Source organism: Chamaea fasciata, unplaced genomic scaffold (genome assembly GCF_029207755.1).
Source record: "Chamaea fasciata isolate MVZ Bird 193981 ecotype frontalis unplaced genomic scaffold, bChaFas1.0.hap1 SCAF_12, whole genome shotgun sequence".
Lineage (NCBI taxonomy): Eukaryota > Metazoa > Chordata > Aves > Passeriformes > Sylviidae > Chamaea > Chamaea fasciata.
The window spans coordinates 16,057,506-16,076,383 of record NW_027094097.1 but is presented as its reverse complement, the minus strand read 5'-3'; the positions used below and the strand labels follow the sequence as shown (position 1 = coordinate 16,076,383).

The 18,878-nt window shown below is 39.7% G+C and overlaps 1 protein-coding gene across 3 annotated transcripts in view; it reads left to right on the top strand.

The window, feature by feature from the left end:
• Positions 1 to 18,878, top strand: part of VAT1L (vesicle amine transport 1 like) — a 56,546-nt gene that overhangs the window by 18,922 nt on the left and 18,746 nt on the right. For all 3 annotated transcript variants that reach the window (XM_066194847.1, XM_066194846.1, XM_066194845.1), the window contains exons 4-7: positions 2,903 to 3,045; positions 5,176 to 5,279; positions 6,108 to 6,163; positions 7,860 to 8,054. In XM_066194847.1, coding sequence (XP_066050944.1) covers positions 2,903 to 3,045; positions 5,176 to 5,279; positions 6,108 to 6,163; positions 7,860 to 8,054 — 498 coding nt within the window. The remainder of the gene's footprint in view (positions 1 to 2,902; positions 3,046 to 5,175; positions 5,280 to 6,107; positions 6,164 to 7,859; positions 8,055 to 18,878) is intronic.

The window sequence follows — 18,878 nt, the reverse complement described above, 5'->3', positions numbered from 1 at the left end:
CATTTTATATGAAAAAATTAGATGTGTGAAGAATATTTTTTAACCCATGCCTGTGTAATTTAGCACCCTCTTGTAAGGTTTTGGAGTTCATACACTATTTCTGCTAACACAGTTCTTGCTTCCAAAGCCAGTGAGGCTGGTAGCAGAGTTGATGTGGTTTTGCCTGGGCAGGGAGGAGACAGAAAACCCTCCTGTCCCTGTTCACCACAGAGCAGTTTTCAGGATCCAAATAACAGGATGGTGGTGGGAGCATGCAGGGATGCAGGAGCCAGCACGGACACCTCAGCTGCCCCGGGAAGAGGATGCTTCTCCTTCAGCAGCAACAGCCTTTGTGGATGCTTCCTTTGTGAACCATGGATATTCTGAACACTGGTCTCAGGATTTGCAATTAAAATGTGTCACCTGCTAAACAGTGGCAGCTAATCCAGAGGCAGCTACATGATTTGAGGGATTAGAAAGGAGACTTAGGAGTGACTTGCATACCCATGGTGCTGTTTTGGAGCTTAGCTGAATTCCACAGAAATTAGGAAAATGGTTGAGTTCATAGGTTGAGTTCAGTTCTCCTGTTTTGATGGGGAAAGGGTGGAAAGTCCAATGTCAGCCTTTGTTTCTAGATTTCGGATAGGGCTCCTAAAAATACTTTGCACAGAAATAAGTAAGAGTCAACTTCAAATTAAGATTTCAGAAAACTGTAGAAGAGTGTTTTATGGAATTGCTTCAAAATACTTCATCCAATTATAAAAGTACTGGTCACATGAGTCAGTTTTAGGCTTCAAATATCTACAGAAAGCTGGGAAGTATTCCCAGCTGATCTGGGATTTTAGATAAGCTTATCTCTGAGGGGAGGGAGATGTGTACTAATGAGTTTGAGTCAGGAGGAAAATAGGTTATTCACATCCTGATGTTTTTGTGCATTTCTCCTATTCATCTGACTGTCAGTTTGTTAAATGTTAATCGTCTTCTACAGGATAAAAATCAACATGCTTTCTTCTTGAATGTTTGACCTTTTAAACATTCAGTGGTTTTGATTCAGGATATATTCATTAGCCCTCATCTTCCCAAGTTAGATTGAAAATGCAGAAAACTAATTAGAGAATAGATCAATAATGTCAGAATTTCATTCAGCTACCATGCATTATAAAATACTGATTTATCTAAATCGCTGTGGGTGTTGGGTTTCTGCGTGACACAGAAAGTGAGAAAAGAGGATTGCTTGTGAAAATTACTAAGAAAAGAACAGATACAAAATCCCCTTTTTTTTTTCTTTTAATTTTATATTGCATTATTTGTGGAGGCTAAAATCTGGGAAGAGTTTAGAATGAGATGGTAAGTAATAGAGAAATGAAATATGAGAATAGTGAAACATTTTTTGCTCCCTGAAAACATTACGTCTTGTAAGATGAGGCCCCTCGGGAATGGATTTTCCTATGATTTTTGAGAGATTTAGGGATTCCAACCCAGGAGAATGATGGGTCATTTTAAAAAGAAGAAGTCATTTTTAATTTGGAGTTGGATTTACCATGCCAGGAGTAAGCATTGGTACCTGTGAGCTTCTCTGAGCTGCTAGACAAGCTCTTCAATTTGCTGTGGTGTTCCATCCTTCATCTGCAAAGTAGGAATGAGGATGATCCCTTCTCTTGCTCTCTTCTCTGTGTCTGCCTGCCTGTCTAAAGGATCTCCTAAGCTGTGCCTTGCTGTGCAGGCATTTCCTGACTAACCCAGTAGGAAACCAGTCTGAAATTCCTGGGTACCACCATATGTTAATAATAACCTTGCCCTCTCTGGTATGTTCAGCTTGGAGTTACATTCAGCAGAATCCATGAGGATGCCAAGACCTCCAGGGTATGCAGGGTTAGCTAATTATCATGCTCTTAAATAAAACCCAAGTGCTAATTACTGGGATGTACAACTAATCATCAGGGCTTCTGGTTGGAGTGAACAGAAATGTGTTTTTCCCTGGGTGATTTTACTAGTCATGCATACAGTTTACAAATGACAGTCTTTAGGCTGTAGATGTGAGAGTCTGCTGAATTCCATCTGACAGGATTTTTTAGAATGATGGTGCCATTTTTTTAACTTCTGGGCATATCCATGTAATTGTGCTGGCTCCAGTGGAATAATGTGGTTGCCAGAGGAGGTGGGGTGTGGCTTCCAAAAGTCAGTTTTCTTTTTGTTGGTGTGTTAAGAGTAAAATAAAACCTGGAGTGGTAGAAAGATGGTCTGTTGGGATCAGAAAGATGACCTTTCAGCCTCATGGAATTAGAGATTAAAATTCAGTTAAGGCCTTCTGGGGCCCAGAACTGGAAGCTCAAAGTACAAACATCTGATTGCACAAATTCTTCAGTGCCCCAAGTCCTACCTGAAGGCTGACATAGCATCTGATGCACCCCACTGGGTTCCTGCCCGGATCAGGAGGGAGAATGATTTTCCTGGACGTGCTCTAGGTTGTTTCATCCTCTTTGCTGTTGATCAGTTTTAAGCCTGGGGCCCTGCCTAATCAAACTTCTCTTATAATGACTGGTGGCTATTCCTGCATTTTGAATAATCAGTAATAACTATTGTTATCAATAAGAGATAAAGCAGATTTTCTTTATTATGTATAATCATAAAAAGCATTTGTTATAGCAGCTTGCTGTCTCCCACTGAAACCATAAGGAGACATGATCCCTTAGGAATGGCAAACTAGACCTACTGTATTAGGACTGCTTTGTCTTCAGAATATCCTTGTGATTAGGTGTCTTTTTACCTGTGGCTGAACTGCATTTCAGTGGAAATAAACTAGTTTGGGAAGTGCTTGCACGTGTTTGGTCTCGGGTTTTGCTGTTTCAGGAGTGAATTGGCAGCTGCAAACTCTGTCAACCAATTTCCATGTCAGTGAACTAATATAATAATGTGTTTGCAGGGTCAAGCTGTTGCTCAGCTCTGTTCAACCATTCCCAATGTTACTGTTTTTGGAACAGCTTCATCTTTCAAACATGAAGCAATCAAAAACTCGGTAACTCACCTGTTTGACAGGAATGCAGACTATGTTCAAGAAGTAAAAAGGTAATCTTGTGTTTTCCTGAGTCAGGTCTGTATGGTATCTGGCAAAATACCATGAAAGGCACCAGGCTGATCACTTTTATGGGAAGATACTACATTTGTGAGTTTGGGAGCTGTAGTTTATTCCAGTCATTCCATCTGTCCACTAGGGACAGGATAGCAAACATCTCCCTATGTCTTGATAAGCAACATAACGTTTTTCAATCCATGTCCCTATTTGGACATGTGTTGTGAGCAAAGTAAATTAAGTGAAAGAAACTAAAGGTCTTAACAGAAGGATGTACTTTGCCTTCATTTGCATATGTACTTGCTCACTGTAATGCACCAAATAAGATATTTTCAGTGAATTTGTAAGGTATCCAGGTTTTGGAGTTCTTTGGTGTGCTTTTATGTGCCTGGGTTTTTATCCTCTGCCAGGGATTGCTATCAGAGCACATGATGTCTGATTTAATTTCAGATTCTTAGATTTTGTTTGTTTGCATTCAGATTAAAATCATCCTGTTGCCTTTTGAAGTCATCCTGTGTATTTCTGTTTATGTGCTTTCAAACACTTTGTTTTCCAGTTTTTCGAACTGTTGATAGTGGTGTTGGTGCAGGTGACAGAACCTCTCTGGTATTGCAGGAGAAACCAGGGCAGGTACAAGAGATGAAACATGGGTGTAACAAGCTAGTTTGTGCTTCTTTCCTGGCACAAAAATATCATTTGAATATTGAGTTGAGGTGTTTAATATCAGCTCAATGAATAGTCCTGATTGCCAGACAGAAGTGGCACCCTGTAGAATATGCCAGTACTCTGATTTGTTACTCAGATCCTTCCATTTTCACTTTGCATTGAAAAGATTTTTAATAAACCTACAGCAGCAATTCTGAGAATGCTGTTTTGACAAATTGTCTTTTGGCAGCGGCAGCGAGGGGAATGGTGTAGTTGTTTGGTTTGATGGATATTAGCTGTGTACTATGTTCTGCTTAAAGAGTTCATTTCTTAAAGTCTGTGAGCAGAAAAGGATGGAGCTGTGATGGAGAAAAGATAGTGGTCAGAACCTGCTTTATTGCAGGTCACTGGGGTGTTCATTAGGGAGAAGACTCAAAAAAATGAAACAAAACCAAAGCAACCACCAATAGCTCCAAGCAAATGAAAAATAAACCCCAAAAAGTCCATAAGAGATGTTATGAGTGTGGAAATGTTCATAGGGGATGAGGAATTGGTTCAACTAGGGAAGCCACCAAAAGCTGTTTTATTGTAAAATTTTAATTCCTTTATAGTGAAGGCTAATCCAGTGGCCTGAATAGAAACAATTTATTCCTCCAAATGTGGCAGCAGTACCAAGGAGTTCCCTGGTTTGGCTGCTGTTTGTAACCAGTGGATGTCTGGGTCTCGTCTTTCTTTTGTGAGGAAGCAGAAAGGTGCATTACAAGCCATAAATCTTTGCCTCTCCCCTAAATCAGGATATTCACCCTATTTTTTTTTTCTTCTTCAGCATCATATTGACATTGCATTGACAGAGCTGTTGGACAGTTATAAATATGCAAACTGTTTATTGAAACAGTATAAAATGGCCTGATTGTAACCCTTGTGCTGGATTTCTAGCTCTTGGTGACTTCTCTTTATGCTTGACTTAAGTCTTTGCTGATATCTAGTTGATAAAATAGCTGAAGAAGAAGACTCTGTAAATAACTTTACGAGTAATTTTGTCTGAAAAGAGATTAAGATAAGAAGATCTGTTTCCTTACAAATTCAGAAAAATCATATTAGATGTGAATAAAAAAAAATCCTTTTTCTCTGTAACATTCACAAAATAAGCATTCTCTGACAATCACATTCAGTCAAAAAAGAATTTTGTATCTGTTGCCTGTCTTTTGATAATATCATCTTACTGAAAGCCCTGAAAAAGGGGGAACAAGATGGTTTCCCCCTCTTTAAAGCCTAAGAGGTGAAGGTTGGCTGAAAAACTTGCATTGTGCCACTGAATGAGTCTGAAATGTCTTTTGATGAGGGTAAAGTTTTCACATAGTCAAAGTGTCAGTCTTAGAATCCTTTCTAAAGTACCTGGAAAATGTTAGTATTTTGTTAACAACCAGCCTGATCAGCCCTGTGTATCTTACTGCAAAATAAGTTTTTTCCTTGCTTTTTAGAATCTCAGCAGATGGAGTAGATATTGTTTTGGACTGTCTTTGTGGAGAAAATACTGGGAAAGGCCTCAGTCTTCTCAAACCACTTGGGACTTACATTTTATATGGTGAGTGGGGAAAAGCAGGTACATGTTTCAAAACTAAAGCTTTGCAGAGCTTAAAAGCATCCATGCCCCTTCTTCCAGAACTGGTGATTGACATGTTAGGCTTTCTCAGTTTGATTCTTTCCAGTCAAGGGTTTCAGTAAAGCTGACCATGGTCTAAATTATTGATAAACAAATGGCAATACAAAAAAAAAAAAAATTTGAAGAGTAAATCCAAAATTGAAACTGAGCATACAGTTTGTTAAACATCATTGGGTGATACAGCAGCAGCGTGGGAGAAAGTTTGGATCTCTCATTCTGGGAATCACGATGTGGCCAAGGAAACTGCAATGTAGTTTTTGTGAGAGGGAAGCTTGAAGGACAATTTCAGGAAGAATGCTGTTGATTTATTTGACGTGACTTTGAGGAATCCAACCCAGGCTTCTGTTCACAGATTTCCCCTCCTGTCTGTGGACTGCTCCTCACACGGAGCAGATACATCTCCCCTGCAGTGCTGCCAGGCTGCCCTGCTGTGTGGGGAAGCTCCTGTTGGAGGGGACAGCTGGAGGGATTGCTGTATTTATGGGAAGATGCCAAATAGAACCTGACCTGGCCCTGGCTTTGGGAGATTTGATAGATTGTCCATGTGATCTCAGAATTCCTGTAAGCCTGGAGGGCTTGGTCGCCTTGGCCTTTTTGTTACTTATCCTCAAAGTATTTCTACTGATCACTTTTAAACCTGGGCATGTTTTTTTTCTTCAATATGAATCATAGAGAAGATTTTTCAAGTACTAAATGGTCTGCTGTAGCTTGTAATAATAAGTTGTGTGTGAATGTGCTCATCTTTTACAGGTTCTTCTAACATGGTTACTGGGGAGACAAAAAGCTTCTTCAGTTTTGCAAAATCAGTAAGTCTCTGTGATTATGCTCTTTTCTCTAACTTCGGTCTTTTCTGTAGCATTTTCATCTTCATTATTTTCATTGATCTCTGTTGAGTTGTTACTTCTGATGTTGTGTATTTGTGCCATGTTTTCTTTTGGCAGCACAGCTAGACCAGAATTGGATCTTCGTGCATTTCATATTGCCATTGAAATTGTCTGTGAGACATAGATCTCTTACACAGCTAAGTTTAGACTGCATTATTTATTTACTTGTGGCATAATATCACATCCATGGATATGATGAACTGTACCCTGAAGGTTCCTTGTATCTGGAAACACTGTCAGGACCATGCAGTGAATTAAAGGAGATCTGTCTCTTAAATGGGGCCTGTGTCCAGTCATTTTCAGCTTTTCAGAAGTTTGTTTCATACAGAAAAGCATTTTCCAGTTCTCCATGTTCAAAGAGATGATGATACGGCATTAGTTTCCTAACTGATGATGTCGACAAAATCAAAGTTCAAATGTTTTTTTTTTTTTTGTCTTCAGTTTTCTACAACAACACAAATCTGTGCAGAAATCCTAGAGATAAAAATAGGACAAATATATCATAGAAACTGCCAGCAAGAAATAAGTTAACCAGGAGTGAAAGGGATTCCTTCATGCAGGAAAAACATAGGGAAAAGTCTTTTCTGAGCATCTGTCATATGATCCTTTTTGCCAAAAGCTCCTTTACAGCTTCCAGCCACAACCCCTTCCCAGGAGGAATTGGCTTCAAAAGTCTCTCTCTGTGTAGCTGAAAACAAGATAAGTCAGAGACTGTAGCAAGGAGCTGTTCTTTGCCTCCTACATTTTCTTAATGGTGGTAGTGGGAGGATCCTTGTTATTGTCACACGCTTGTGAACTAAAACAAGATAATCTTTGTTATGCAGCCTTTTTACTGCTAATGTAAAAATATCCAGATGCATAGAATGTGTAGGGTAGGTTGGCCCAATGAAATAAATTTCAACTGAAGTATTTTTCAGATAGTATTGGTATTTATTGATGGAATAAATATGAATATACTGAATGAATTTAAAAACCATACAAATTTTGTATACAAGTATAACTAGTTTCTTTATGTAATTATGCTGCAAAATTAACTCATCAAAATTGTATGAAAATTATAATTAAAAATTTACCCATTCAAATGAAATTTGCAGGGAAGTGACATCTCTCACTCTCGATGATGCTCTTGGGCTAAATGAAATAAAATCCTTTCATTAGATACTACGAGGTATGCTCGAGTGTCATAAACATAATAATGGATGTAAAGCAGCTGATAGGCAGTGCCTGGTTCCCTTGGTTTTGAGAAGAGTCATAGCCAAGAGTTGCCAGTGAACATCTGGGCACTTCAGTGGCTGTCTGGAGATAGCAGAAGAGCAGAAGGAGAAGGAAATCCAAACTCCTCACTGCCAGGCCCTCATATAAACCCAGATATGTTCACCATCTTCTCACACCCTGACCTCCTCCAACATGAGTTTGTGTTTTATTTCTGCTTGTCAGTCAGCTGCACACATTTCTTTCCTCATGCTTAAATCATATCCTTGCTGCTTCTCTTGGCTGTTGCTCCAGACCTGACAGATGAGTCATTTATCACATCTGCACAGACAGTTTGCTTGTGAACTTTCCTGAACGTTTCTTGAAAAATGTTTTTCTAACCATGCTGTTGTTTATTGGTTTCCAGTGGTGGCAAGTTGAGAAAGTAAATCCTATCAAGCTGTACGAGGAGAACAAAGTCATTGCTGGATTTTCCCTGTTGAATCTACTTTTCAAACAGAATCGAGGTGGCCTGATCAAGGGTGTGATGGACAAACTCCTAAATCTATATAACAGTAAGAAGATCAAACCTGTGGTTGATTCATTATGGGCTTTAGAAGAGGTAGGAGCTAAATCTCTTTTTGAAATTTCTGAAAAATATGCCCTTTTTAGGGGTAAAATCATATTTACATGTTTTCTAGTTATTAATGTATTCTGCTTTTTAGTTTGTGCCTAAGTTGGCTCTAGAGCACCTGCTATTTGGAAAATCCAGGATCCAGAGTTATCCACATACTTTTCTACTAAATATATATTTATTGAAAATGGTAATAATAAATGTGTTTTTCAGTCTTAGAGAACAGTTTCTGTTTCCTAAGTGCATGAAACACGTGATTAACAAGTACAGAGTGAAATGCAAACAATGGAATTGAAACCAAGTGAGATTTTTTTCCTCAAAATGCATTTTAATACACAAGCTTTAGTTTCAGTGCCATAGCTGTGCTAGCAAACCTTGGAAGCTTGCAGGTTTTCTGGCAGTCTTTGAAATCATATCAAAGGTATCAGAACTCACTTTTAATGTAAGTTGCAATTGTAGACTGTGGATTTCTTATGGTTCTTTTTTAATTCCTCTAAGTGCTCAGCTGTCCTTAAAGGCATGTAAAGAAGCTAACCTGCTGACAGCCTGGGCAGTTATAAACCCCTTGTTCAAAGTGCTGTTTGAGACATTTGTATTTAAGATGCTGATGAAGGAAGAGAAGTATTTTTAGAGGTGTGAACAGACATTACCGTATGAAGAAACAACACAATTATAGAGCACCACCAACTTAATACTCATGGTTTATGTGTTTGTGAAGTTCACTGAGCCTGACACATCCCTTGGGATGTGTGGTCTGTGATAGCTCAGCTGAGTGGGGTTGTGTCTGTAGCGTTGTAATTTGCTGTTCAGAGGGTGCTGCAACAAAATCCTGTCTGTGTTTGAATGCAGTAGGTGGTGTTACCATGAGGGAATAGTAACCACCAGGCTAATCCACGAGTAGTGCTGTATGTTATTAAGATTGTGGCTGGCCTGTGAGCAGGTTTTTGAGCCCAGTGTGTTCTGTCCCTACAAATGCCCCAGTGCATCCCAAGGTGCTGCTTCAGGTGGTAGAGGAGCAAAGGGTCCAGCCCCTGTGGGCTCCTCTGTAGTGACAAATTCCCCAGGAACCCCCTTCTTTTCCTCTGAAAGGTCTGCCTGAGGCCACGTTGTCACCAACAGCACCTGGGGACACCTGGGGCTGTCCCAGCTGGGGGCACCCAGCGGCTCTTCTTGGCATCATCTGCTCCAGGAATGCCAGATGTTGTGATAAAGAGCAGCTGCTGGGGCAAGACAAAATCCTCTGTTACTGCCTGAAAGGGAGAGAGCCCTTTGCAGAGCACTATAAACTAGAAGTGGGATCAGATTCATGTCTTTGATGTCAGTTTTTTTAAATTTAATTATTAAATAAGCTTATGAAGTAGTTTAAAAATTTAAGTGGCACAGGTCCCTAGACAGGCATTCTGCAATGTCTTTGTTCATGTAAAATATGTACTTCTCATGTACAGGTGAGTAAGAGGACAAATTAAAATAGTAACAATAGCTTAAAAATACTTCATTGAGGACATGCCATAACATGAAAAATTACACATGGCAGGCTGATCTCAATAGTCAGCATGATGGGAATTTGTTGGGAGACTTCTGTTTGATAACATTCCATCTAACATTTGGCAGTAGCATGCACCATCCCCACCACTAGATTGTGATATGTGTAAATACATCTGTTGTAAAGCACAGTCTAGTAAACTCCAGCTCATTTGTCACACCTGCTGGCTTTCCATGAGCTGTCTGGGAATTGGCAGAGGAAGTGTCTGGCTGTACCTTAAGGGATATGGTGGTGCAAGAGTTGTTTATTTGATTGCAGAGTATTACTGAAATATTACTCATCCAGGGCATTATCATTTTAGGGGTATATTTTTGTGGGCATAAAAATAACTTTGGGCTGACTGTCAAGTTAATGTGATACACAGAGGATGTGTCATAGCTGAGGACTAAATGGAACTACACTGAAGAAAGGTTGGTGCATTTCTGTTCTGGTTTGGTAGGTTTTTATTTTTAATTCCAGAGCTTCAACATCTCCCTCTTTCAGTGGTGGACATTTGATAGTTTTTCACTTCTTGTTGGGCAAGCCTGATGATCTCCAAATGTCCAAGTAGGCTTTATTAGAGACTAAACCAATTTATGACCAGCTTTTACCAGGTTTCCTAAGGCAACTTCCTGACCCATGAGAGCATTGAGAATGTGCATGAACTACAGAGTGGCAGAAAGGTGGACTCCCTACATGGCATTTGAGGATGAATGGCTGATTAGTTTTCTGTGGAGGAATATTACCTTTTCCAGAGCTTCATGGGAGAATTCAGGTGTCCTCTGTCTAGCAGTTCTAGCCTAGAGATTATCTTGAATCCAGTCAGAAACATTCAAAATTAAAATATTGTAAGGAAACTTCTCAAAGGAGCCTTCACCATGGGACACATTTCCAAATGTTTTATTTTAAATACCTGAATGGCTCATCACATACATAACAGATTTGATCTCTGTATGAGGGCATATCCCCAGCACATCCCTTCAGCTTGCTTTATTGACTCTGCGTCTGCATTTGTTTGCATGTATTCCTTTGTGCAGGCATCAATTCACAAATGAATGCAGACTCTCTAAAGCTGACATGGAAAACACCTAGTTTTGTTTCAAAGCTGTATTACAGTAAAAATGCTGCTCTTTTCAGTCCTGGATCAGTTTCCATCCATGTATCAGAGCAGAGGACAATGAGCTATACCCACAGTGGTATTCTCCTTTGCTGCTCAGGGCTGGTTTCCTTGCATGATGACCCCAAAACTGAGGGCTTTATGTTCCAGTGCATGTGAGAAGAGCCAGAGACAGGCTGTGTGTCATTCCATAGGTCTTCAAGAAGTGTAAAAAAAGCTTTGTTTTTCTAAAAGCTTGGTATGGTTCCCTGAACAGCATTTATTTCTTCATACTTTCTGCAGGAGCACACATTTTAAATTTAAAAGAATATACTGATGAGAGAATATTGTAATTGCAGTGAGATTTTCCATTTTAAAATGTTTCAAGTGGCGGTAATACAGAACTTAGAGAAAGTTATTAGATCCCATTTGCCTATTATGCAGTCTCTGTTAATGATGTCTAGTTGACTGTCAAATTATTTTAAAGATAGAACTGCTCAGAAATTATTAGATGGACTTAGTTTGATACTGTTCCTGTTGAACCATGAAGGTTTGCCCAAGAGTCCATGAGATTATTCTAATTGGGATACAAACCCTTCAAGTGGCCTCCTTTCTGTGCTTTAGGGCTGCATCCAAAGGCCACAAAGTCTGTGGAAGGATTCCTGGTTGCAGTGGCCTTTGTTTTAGGATAAGGATTGCCCTGCCTCTTCAGTGCAGGCTGCTTAGACAAATTTGCCAGCTGACTGAAAAAAGGAACTTAGAGTGACTCCGTTTTCTTCAGTGCATCACATTACTGCTGACATAAGGGAGCTCTGGATCCCAACTCTTGACTGCTGTGGAGCAAAACTATCTGTATTGCTGTGTTAGTTGCTGGTGTTTGTTTGGGAAGGGTAATTTTAATCTCAAACTTACATCCATTAATCCTAGTAAAGCCAAATCTTGTCTCAAGTAGGCAATTAGAACCACTTTATTGTGGAAAAGTAAGAAGGATTTAACTAGAAGAGACAGTAACAAAATCCACAGATACTTTAAAATGAAAATGCAACTTGGGAATTACTCATCATGAGATGAATGAAGTCATACAATAAATTAGCTGCTGGTGAGATATCTTGCTGCTTTGCAACTATTTGTTTATGCATTCAAGTGTTTAAAAGATGAGATGATTTGTAGATGGCACATGCTTAAAATGCTGCTCTGTAGTAAAAAGCTGATTGTCTGGTAGGATTGCATTTCATTACAAATAGCAGAGTTTAAAACAGAATTTGTATTCAGTGAGTATTTATTGAGCTTTTTAGTTGTTTCTTGGTTAGTGGCTATTTACCACTCATCTTCATTCATTAATTTGTACTGTGCATTTATGCATTAGCCTTCTCCTGAGGGTCTGCGAGTATTTGGCTTTACACAGTCGTCAATTCTAGATTAGTAAGCAGGATGAAAACTGACAGTTCTCAAAAAAATCTAGTGTGTTTTAATAAAAACATGCATGTTGCACTTTTCTATTACAATCCTGTAGGTTTCATCTCTTTATAGTTGCAAAAGGAAATGTATGTTCAAGGTAGAACAGTTTATTGGCACGGAAGTTATGTGTGCCTTCCTTGGTGATTTACAGCAGTCAAAGTTAGCACTGAGCATGTGTAAAAGAAACTTCACAAATCCTTGCACAGGAACTGCCGGTCATGGTCAAAGCCATCAAAATGTCTGGGGCACCTTTCCCTTTACCTGAAACTGTTTGTTTCAAAAGGGACTCTCAGCAGTCAGAAAGTTTTCAGGCTTGGGCATTTTGATCCATGTGGGTGACGAGCGAGATGATGGAAAACATCCTGACTGCAGGTCTGTGTCATGTACCAGAGGATTCATTGCATTCCTCTCTCTCCAATGATTTAAAGCAGTGCCCTGCTATGTAGCAATAATGGTACCAAAGGCTCCTACTGCCTTAGGGTCTGCAAGAGTGATGAGATACTGAAACCTGTGCGAGTTGTTACTTACTCTTAAAAAGTGAGAGGGTAACGTGATAATGTAGTAAGAACTGGCTGGTACAAAGTAGGCCCTGAATGTCACCACGTGTCATTGGTTTGTAGTGACAATGCAATAATGCCTTTAGCAGCACCTCACTTCAGTGAATAGTCATGCAAAAACCATAGCCCAGACCCAGGAATACACCATGGCACTCAGCTGTGATCAGAATCAGTGGAATCAAGGCACTGAGTATTACAGATCATGACATGACTGTCAGAGAGCTCTAGTGACTGTGCCTTGTGGTCAGTACATAGAATATTTTTAACTGGAAAGAGCCCTGCACCTTAATTTAGTTTCTAATGAGCACTGCACTGAGTCACTGGGGTTTTTTTGGCTGAATAATTATGAGAGATCTCAATGTAAGGTTTGCATTCTTTTTCCTTTGTGTGCTAAAAACACTGATAGATAATGCAGAGAACGGATATATGTGAGAACAGCAACATATGAGAAAATGTGCCTTTTAAAGGAAATTACTGTATCAGTAGGTCTGGCTGTAAATATAGTTATGATCTAAGTGAGATTTCCTCCTCTTGAAGCCAGGGCATTTCTCTGGGAATTTACCAAGGAAACCCAAGCTGTGTTTAAGAACCTGGAGCTGAAGGAAAGCAGTACAACTGATCACATTACAGTGACATTACAGAGTACCTGCTGATACAAAAATTTCCTGTTAAAGGCACATTTTGTCATATGTTGCTGTTCTCACACTTATTATTTGTTCTCTGCGTTAGCATGCAAAGGAAAAGATTTAAGATTACAGCCTTATTGAGTTCAAATCCAGTGGCGAAAACGGGATGAAGGAACGTTTTTCCACACAGAATTTATGGCATGTTTTGGGGAGGGCAGAGCAATCACAATATGTCTGGTTTTAGCACTGCTCACTGGCTTCTATGGATTCAGGTACTGTAAACCTCTGTTTTTCCACTGAACTCATCCTCTCCTATAAATTACCATCTCAGGGCAGGCTTTTTAGTATCAGCAATATCATTATTCGAGAGGAAGGGGAATGGGAAATCTCAAACCCATGATAGCAGAATAATAAGAGTGGACCCCCCCAAAAGGAGAGACTTTAATTTCATCAAAAGCTATTTATGCATTTCTGTGATCTTGGCTTCAGGGCAAAAAGCCTGTCATGTATCACTATAGTGAGACCTAAAGCAAATTGACCCATTAGTTACTTTTAACATAGAAAGAGGGCAATTTAATAATACCAGATTGGACTGGTATCTTGTTAGGAACACTAAATACCATCTCAGGTCTACTTTTTTTTTTTTTTAATTAGTACGATGTCATAATAGTATATGCAGATTTTTTGTCTTTCCTGCTTGATGAAAGCATTCTCCAGCAGAACAAATTATGCCATTTTTAAAGTGAAGGACTTCTACAGTGTTTATTCTTCAGAGTACCGGGATAAATGTGGAAGTACATTTATAACCAAAGTAATAACCCACCCTGAAATACAGAAAAGATTAATTTTTTCATAAGCATAAACCAATTTACTTTGCAGTCATATGGTGTCAAACGAGGGAACTGCAGCTCATTCTGTGAAACCTCCCACGAGCTTGTCAGCGTGTCTGTGCTGTGATTGCTCCTCCAGCACTACAGAGCAGACTCTGCTTGTTTGGAGTATTTCTTTGACAGAACCACTTCTTTGCAGTTGTTCACGAACAGCTTTCCTGATGGACAGGTGTTAAACTCTGCAGATATCCTGTCCTCTGATATTGCCTTGGAACACTCTTTGTTCTTCCTTTGTGGGGATTCTGTTTCTCTAACTGCATGAAATAAATACTTGTAGTTCAAAGTAAATTTGAATGCTTTATCTGTTCATCACCATTGTTTCCTTGTATACACACAGATCTAACACAAGCTTAATACAAGCTTCATATCATATTTCACAAGCATGCAAAAATGCAAGGAGCTGTGTCTTACTGATGTAACAGGTTTGAAAATAGAGATGTGGGGAAAGCAGACTGAGAAACAAAACTTGAATAATTCAGGGCAGCTTGATTCTGTGTTCACAAACAAATTATTCACAGGGGCCAAAGAATCTTTCAGATGTGGGGAATCACAGACTCATGGGAAGGTTTGGGTTGAATGAGACCTTAAAAGTTCATCCCATTCCACCCCTGCCATGGGCAGGGACACCTCCCACTGTCCCAGGCTGCTCCAAGCCCCAGTGTCCAACCTGGCCTTGGACACTGCCAGGGATCCAGGGGCAGCCACAGCTGCTCTGGGCACCCTGTGCCAGGGCCTGCCCACCCTGCCAGGGAACAATTCCTGCCCAAGATCCCATCCAGCCCTGCCCTCTGGCACTGGCAGCCATGCCCTGGGTCCTGGCCCTCCAGCCCTTGTCCCCAGTCCCTCTCCAGCTCTCCTGGAGTCACTTTAGTCCCTGGAAGGGGCTCTGAGGTCTCCCTTCTCCAAGCTAAGGGGAAAGCTATTCCACCTGAATTTTACCTCGCTAAATTTAAATATAATGAACACAAGTTCTAAAAGAATGAAAACTGGGCCATGAGTAAGGTGGTCTTTAATTAAGGCTTGGCAAAGATTTTTTTCCCAAGATGCATATCTGAAATAAATATTAATTAGAACTCAAAATAATTTTGGTGCTGTGTGCTTAGATGAATGAAACATACCTTAAAAGTACTGGAGATTATTTAAGTATTGCAATTTTTTTTCCCCTCTAAATCATTTTGTATACCTGACTGTGGGATCTTCACTGCTCTTGGCTGAATTATTAAGTTCCTACAAAATGCCTATAAAATTTCATTTCTTTTTCTTACACATTTAAGGTTGTTTAACAGGACTTCATGTTATTTCATAATTCATTCTACCCTTCCTACCACTGCCAGGAAGCGATGGCATAACCCAGTAGTATTTTTAGATTCACACACTGTTGATGGCAATGGTTATGTTTTTATTAAAAGCCTGGGATAGAAACAAGACAAGACTTTGATATAGGCATGGTGGCTCTGTAACAAGGCCTCAGCTCCATCACACTAACTGTGATTACCACAAAATCTGATTGGGTAAATGAACTGTTTTAGGAAACCCAGATTTCACTTGCTAAGTATGTAAGCAGAAGTCAATTCTTTTCAATTGCTATATATTATTCATAAACACTGTATGCAATTCAAGCTACGTGAAAAGAATTTAATTAGACGAGTAATTTCTTTCACCTCTGTGCTTTATAGTATTTTTTTTTACAGCCTCTGGAATTTATCTTGTTTTATCTAGCCTGCCACTTAAATACCTGTATTTAAACAACCGTCTAGAGTCTTCAGAACGTTCCTTTATGCAGAGTGAGAATATCTGTGCTGTAATACCCACTTAGTAGATGAATAATAAAGGAGATGGTGGATATCATTACCTGCCTGGTGCCCTGCAGCACAGTAGTGGAAAGACCGTGGATCAGCCTGAAAATCTCTTAATTTCCAGTTCTGGCCTCTCACAGCCATAGCCCTGGGCTGTGTCTCAGCATTTCCTTTTGTCACTGAGTGCCTTAATGGGGCCTGTGATCTCCCAGAGGTGTGAGTTCTACCAAAGGTCAGTGAGCTTTTTCCTTCCAGGGGGAATGGTATTTTCTTGGTTTGGAATGAAGTGGCAAACACAGAAGTGTATTTTGGCAGTATTTGGGATGAACATTGATTCTGTGTTCAGATGTTGCTGTTCCAAAGGTTAGAAGCTGACCAGCCTGAGACTAAACCTCTTCATTAACATAAATACAGCCTGCAGCTGCAACTCTTCCCTGATCTACTTAGTAAGTACTCTGCTAAGAATTAATTAGTTGTGGAGATACACAGGCAGGAAAAGCTTGGTAGAAGGCATGAGACACTGGAGGTTGAGCATGGTCGTGTTTCTGGGGCAGGCCAGACTGGCGCTTGTGTTTGCCCTTGAGTGCCACAGCCATAACAGCTTCTGGAGCTGCAGGGAAAGGGAAATAAAAAGTGGATTTTATTCCTGATGGACAGTGCAAGGGCAGGGGGAAATAGGCAGGAAAATAATATAGGAAGCATTGATGGATTCCTCTGAAGAGAAAGTGTTATTAAAGATAAACTAGTCACATGCTTCCAGTTAATTAAATTAGCAACAGGAGGCTATATGGGGAGAGCTGCATTGCCATTTATTAGAAAAATAAGGAAAAGCTGTTATATTGAGCAAGCTGCTGATTAATTACTGTGAAGAAGCAGTATTTTACAGGAGTAGTCTGCCTTCTGAAATATATTAGAGCTGGCTTCTAAGTAATAAATTGGCACACATTCCTTATGTATTGAGCTGATCTGGTGATGCTGCTCCCCTGCAAGGAAATAAACAGAGACCTGGTTAGGGAAAGCTTCACTGTGGACATCAAGACACCAACGTGTGTGCATAGCCCCAGAAGAGAGAGTGTATGCATTTCTTCTGTCTTTATTTTGTATATTTGGCTCTAACACAGTTGTTTTACACTTCATTTTTGCTGTCTGTGTCATGAAGTGTAAGCCCTTCCCAAGAGACAGGAAAACAGGGTGTCATAGGATCATTTCCCTATTCAAAAACAATTTCTACACTCTTCCTGAAGTATCAGAGAACAAAAGCTAATTGCTTTTGTACCCTTGATCCAGGCATGCTCCAATCCATTCCTTTTTATGTCTACCTGGTAATGCAAGGATATACCTGCCTATCTTCTTCCAGTCTTGCATGTGGATGAAATATATGCCAACACATTATTGCATCCACCAGCAGAAATAGTTTTAAATTAATTCTAAGGGAAAGTTGACTGTGTCTCCTGTTCCACAGAGTTGATAGTACCACTAATTGGCAAGGAATTCTTAAGGATTGGAACAAATGAGTGTTTTCTGTCACTCAGAAATAATTACTGGATGCTGTGAGTGAGACTCACTAAAAAATAGCAGGTATTAGAGGGGAAATATTAGAACACAGTTTTCAAAGCCACATTTAGATGCTATTTCACTCTTGTGCTGGGCTCTGTTAGTGTGTGTAGTTTCAGCCACAGGGCCTTTGAAAGGAACCTTGAATTTCCCTCTGTCAAAAAATTCCACTCACGCTTCTTTGTTAATTAGTTGGGTGTTATTGGAAGAAAGCTCTTGGTCGGTCAAGTTAGGCTGGCAGGGAGCGCTAAAGTGAGAAATTCAGCTTTTCCCTTGGGAGAGCACGAACCAGAGATCTGAGGTTTGTGTTAACAATTCCTCCTGATGGTTTACATTCTCTGAGAAACTTCTTTCAGTCTGTGTTCAAATTAAAGAAAGACCTATTTTCACAGAGGCTAAGGATTTAAAAAAAAGAGAGAGATAGAAATAATGAAGTCTACTTGGTGATGTTGAGAGAGTTGAGAGGTGTCATCCTTCTATGTCTGGCACAACAGAGAATACAAAAAATTTTGATTCCTCTTGATTTGAAATATTTCCATTTTCAGACCGATGCTTTTGGATGAGGTTTTGGCCTCTTGATTTGAAAAAAAAAGATCAGACTAATTATTTTGTTTGTTTTTCTGGCTGTAATCTATGAGTCTATTTCTTCATTAATCAATGAATGCCCAGAAATCCACTTAAGAAGTCACTGAAAAGAGTCAAAAGGTGAGTGGGAGATAAGAATAATGAAAATTTCTCTCTCTCTCTCTCTCACTATATATATATATATATATAAATTCGATGGGTCCATTTTGTCTAAATGCTTTTGCATTGGCAGCATCATCTGAGGCCATTTCTGTTGAGTGACAGGGAGCAGAAAGGTTAACAGAGCAGAAGGAAAAGGGCTGCTTTCATACACTGCTGCTTTACTGTTGTGAAAAACATCAGTAGATGCTGTGCCTTGAGCATTTGTGCTGTAAGTTCCAGCTCACATTTTTCTGCTTTGGAGAATTTTGGGTGCTTGGCCTATAAAGAGAGAACATTGACATAAGCTTTTAGCTGCAGTAGAAGGATGTTAAGATATTAATAGATGGTGAACTCTGGTACAGTAAATTAAATTAAATGGGCCTTTTTGGTTTTAGAAATGCCTTTCTAAGGTGAGCATTCTAGCTGGTCTCCTGGGATCTGCTTATGGGTGTATCTGTGTAACAATGGCCAAAAAAGAGTAAATCATTAGTTCCATCAGCAAAGCCAATTTTGTCTCTCACCAGCTGATCATGTTGATGACTAGTTTTGGCAGACTGGTAGAAATTTTGGAAATCTCTTGAACACTA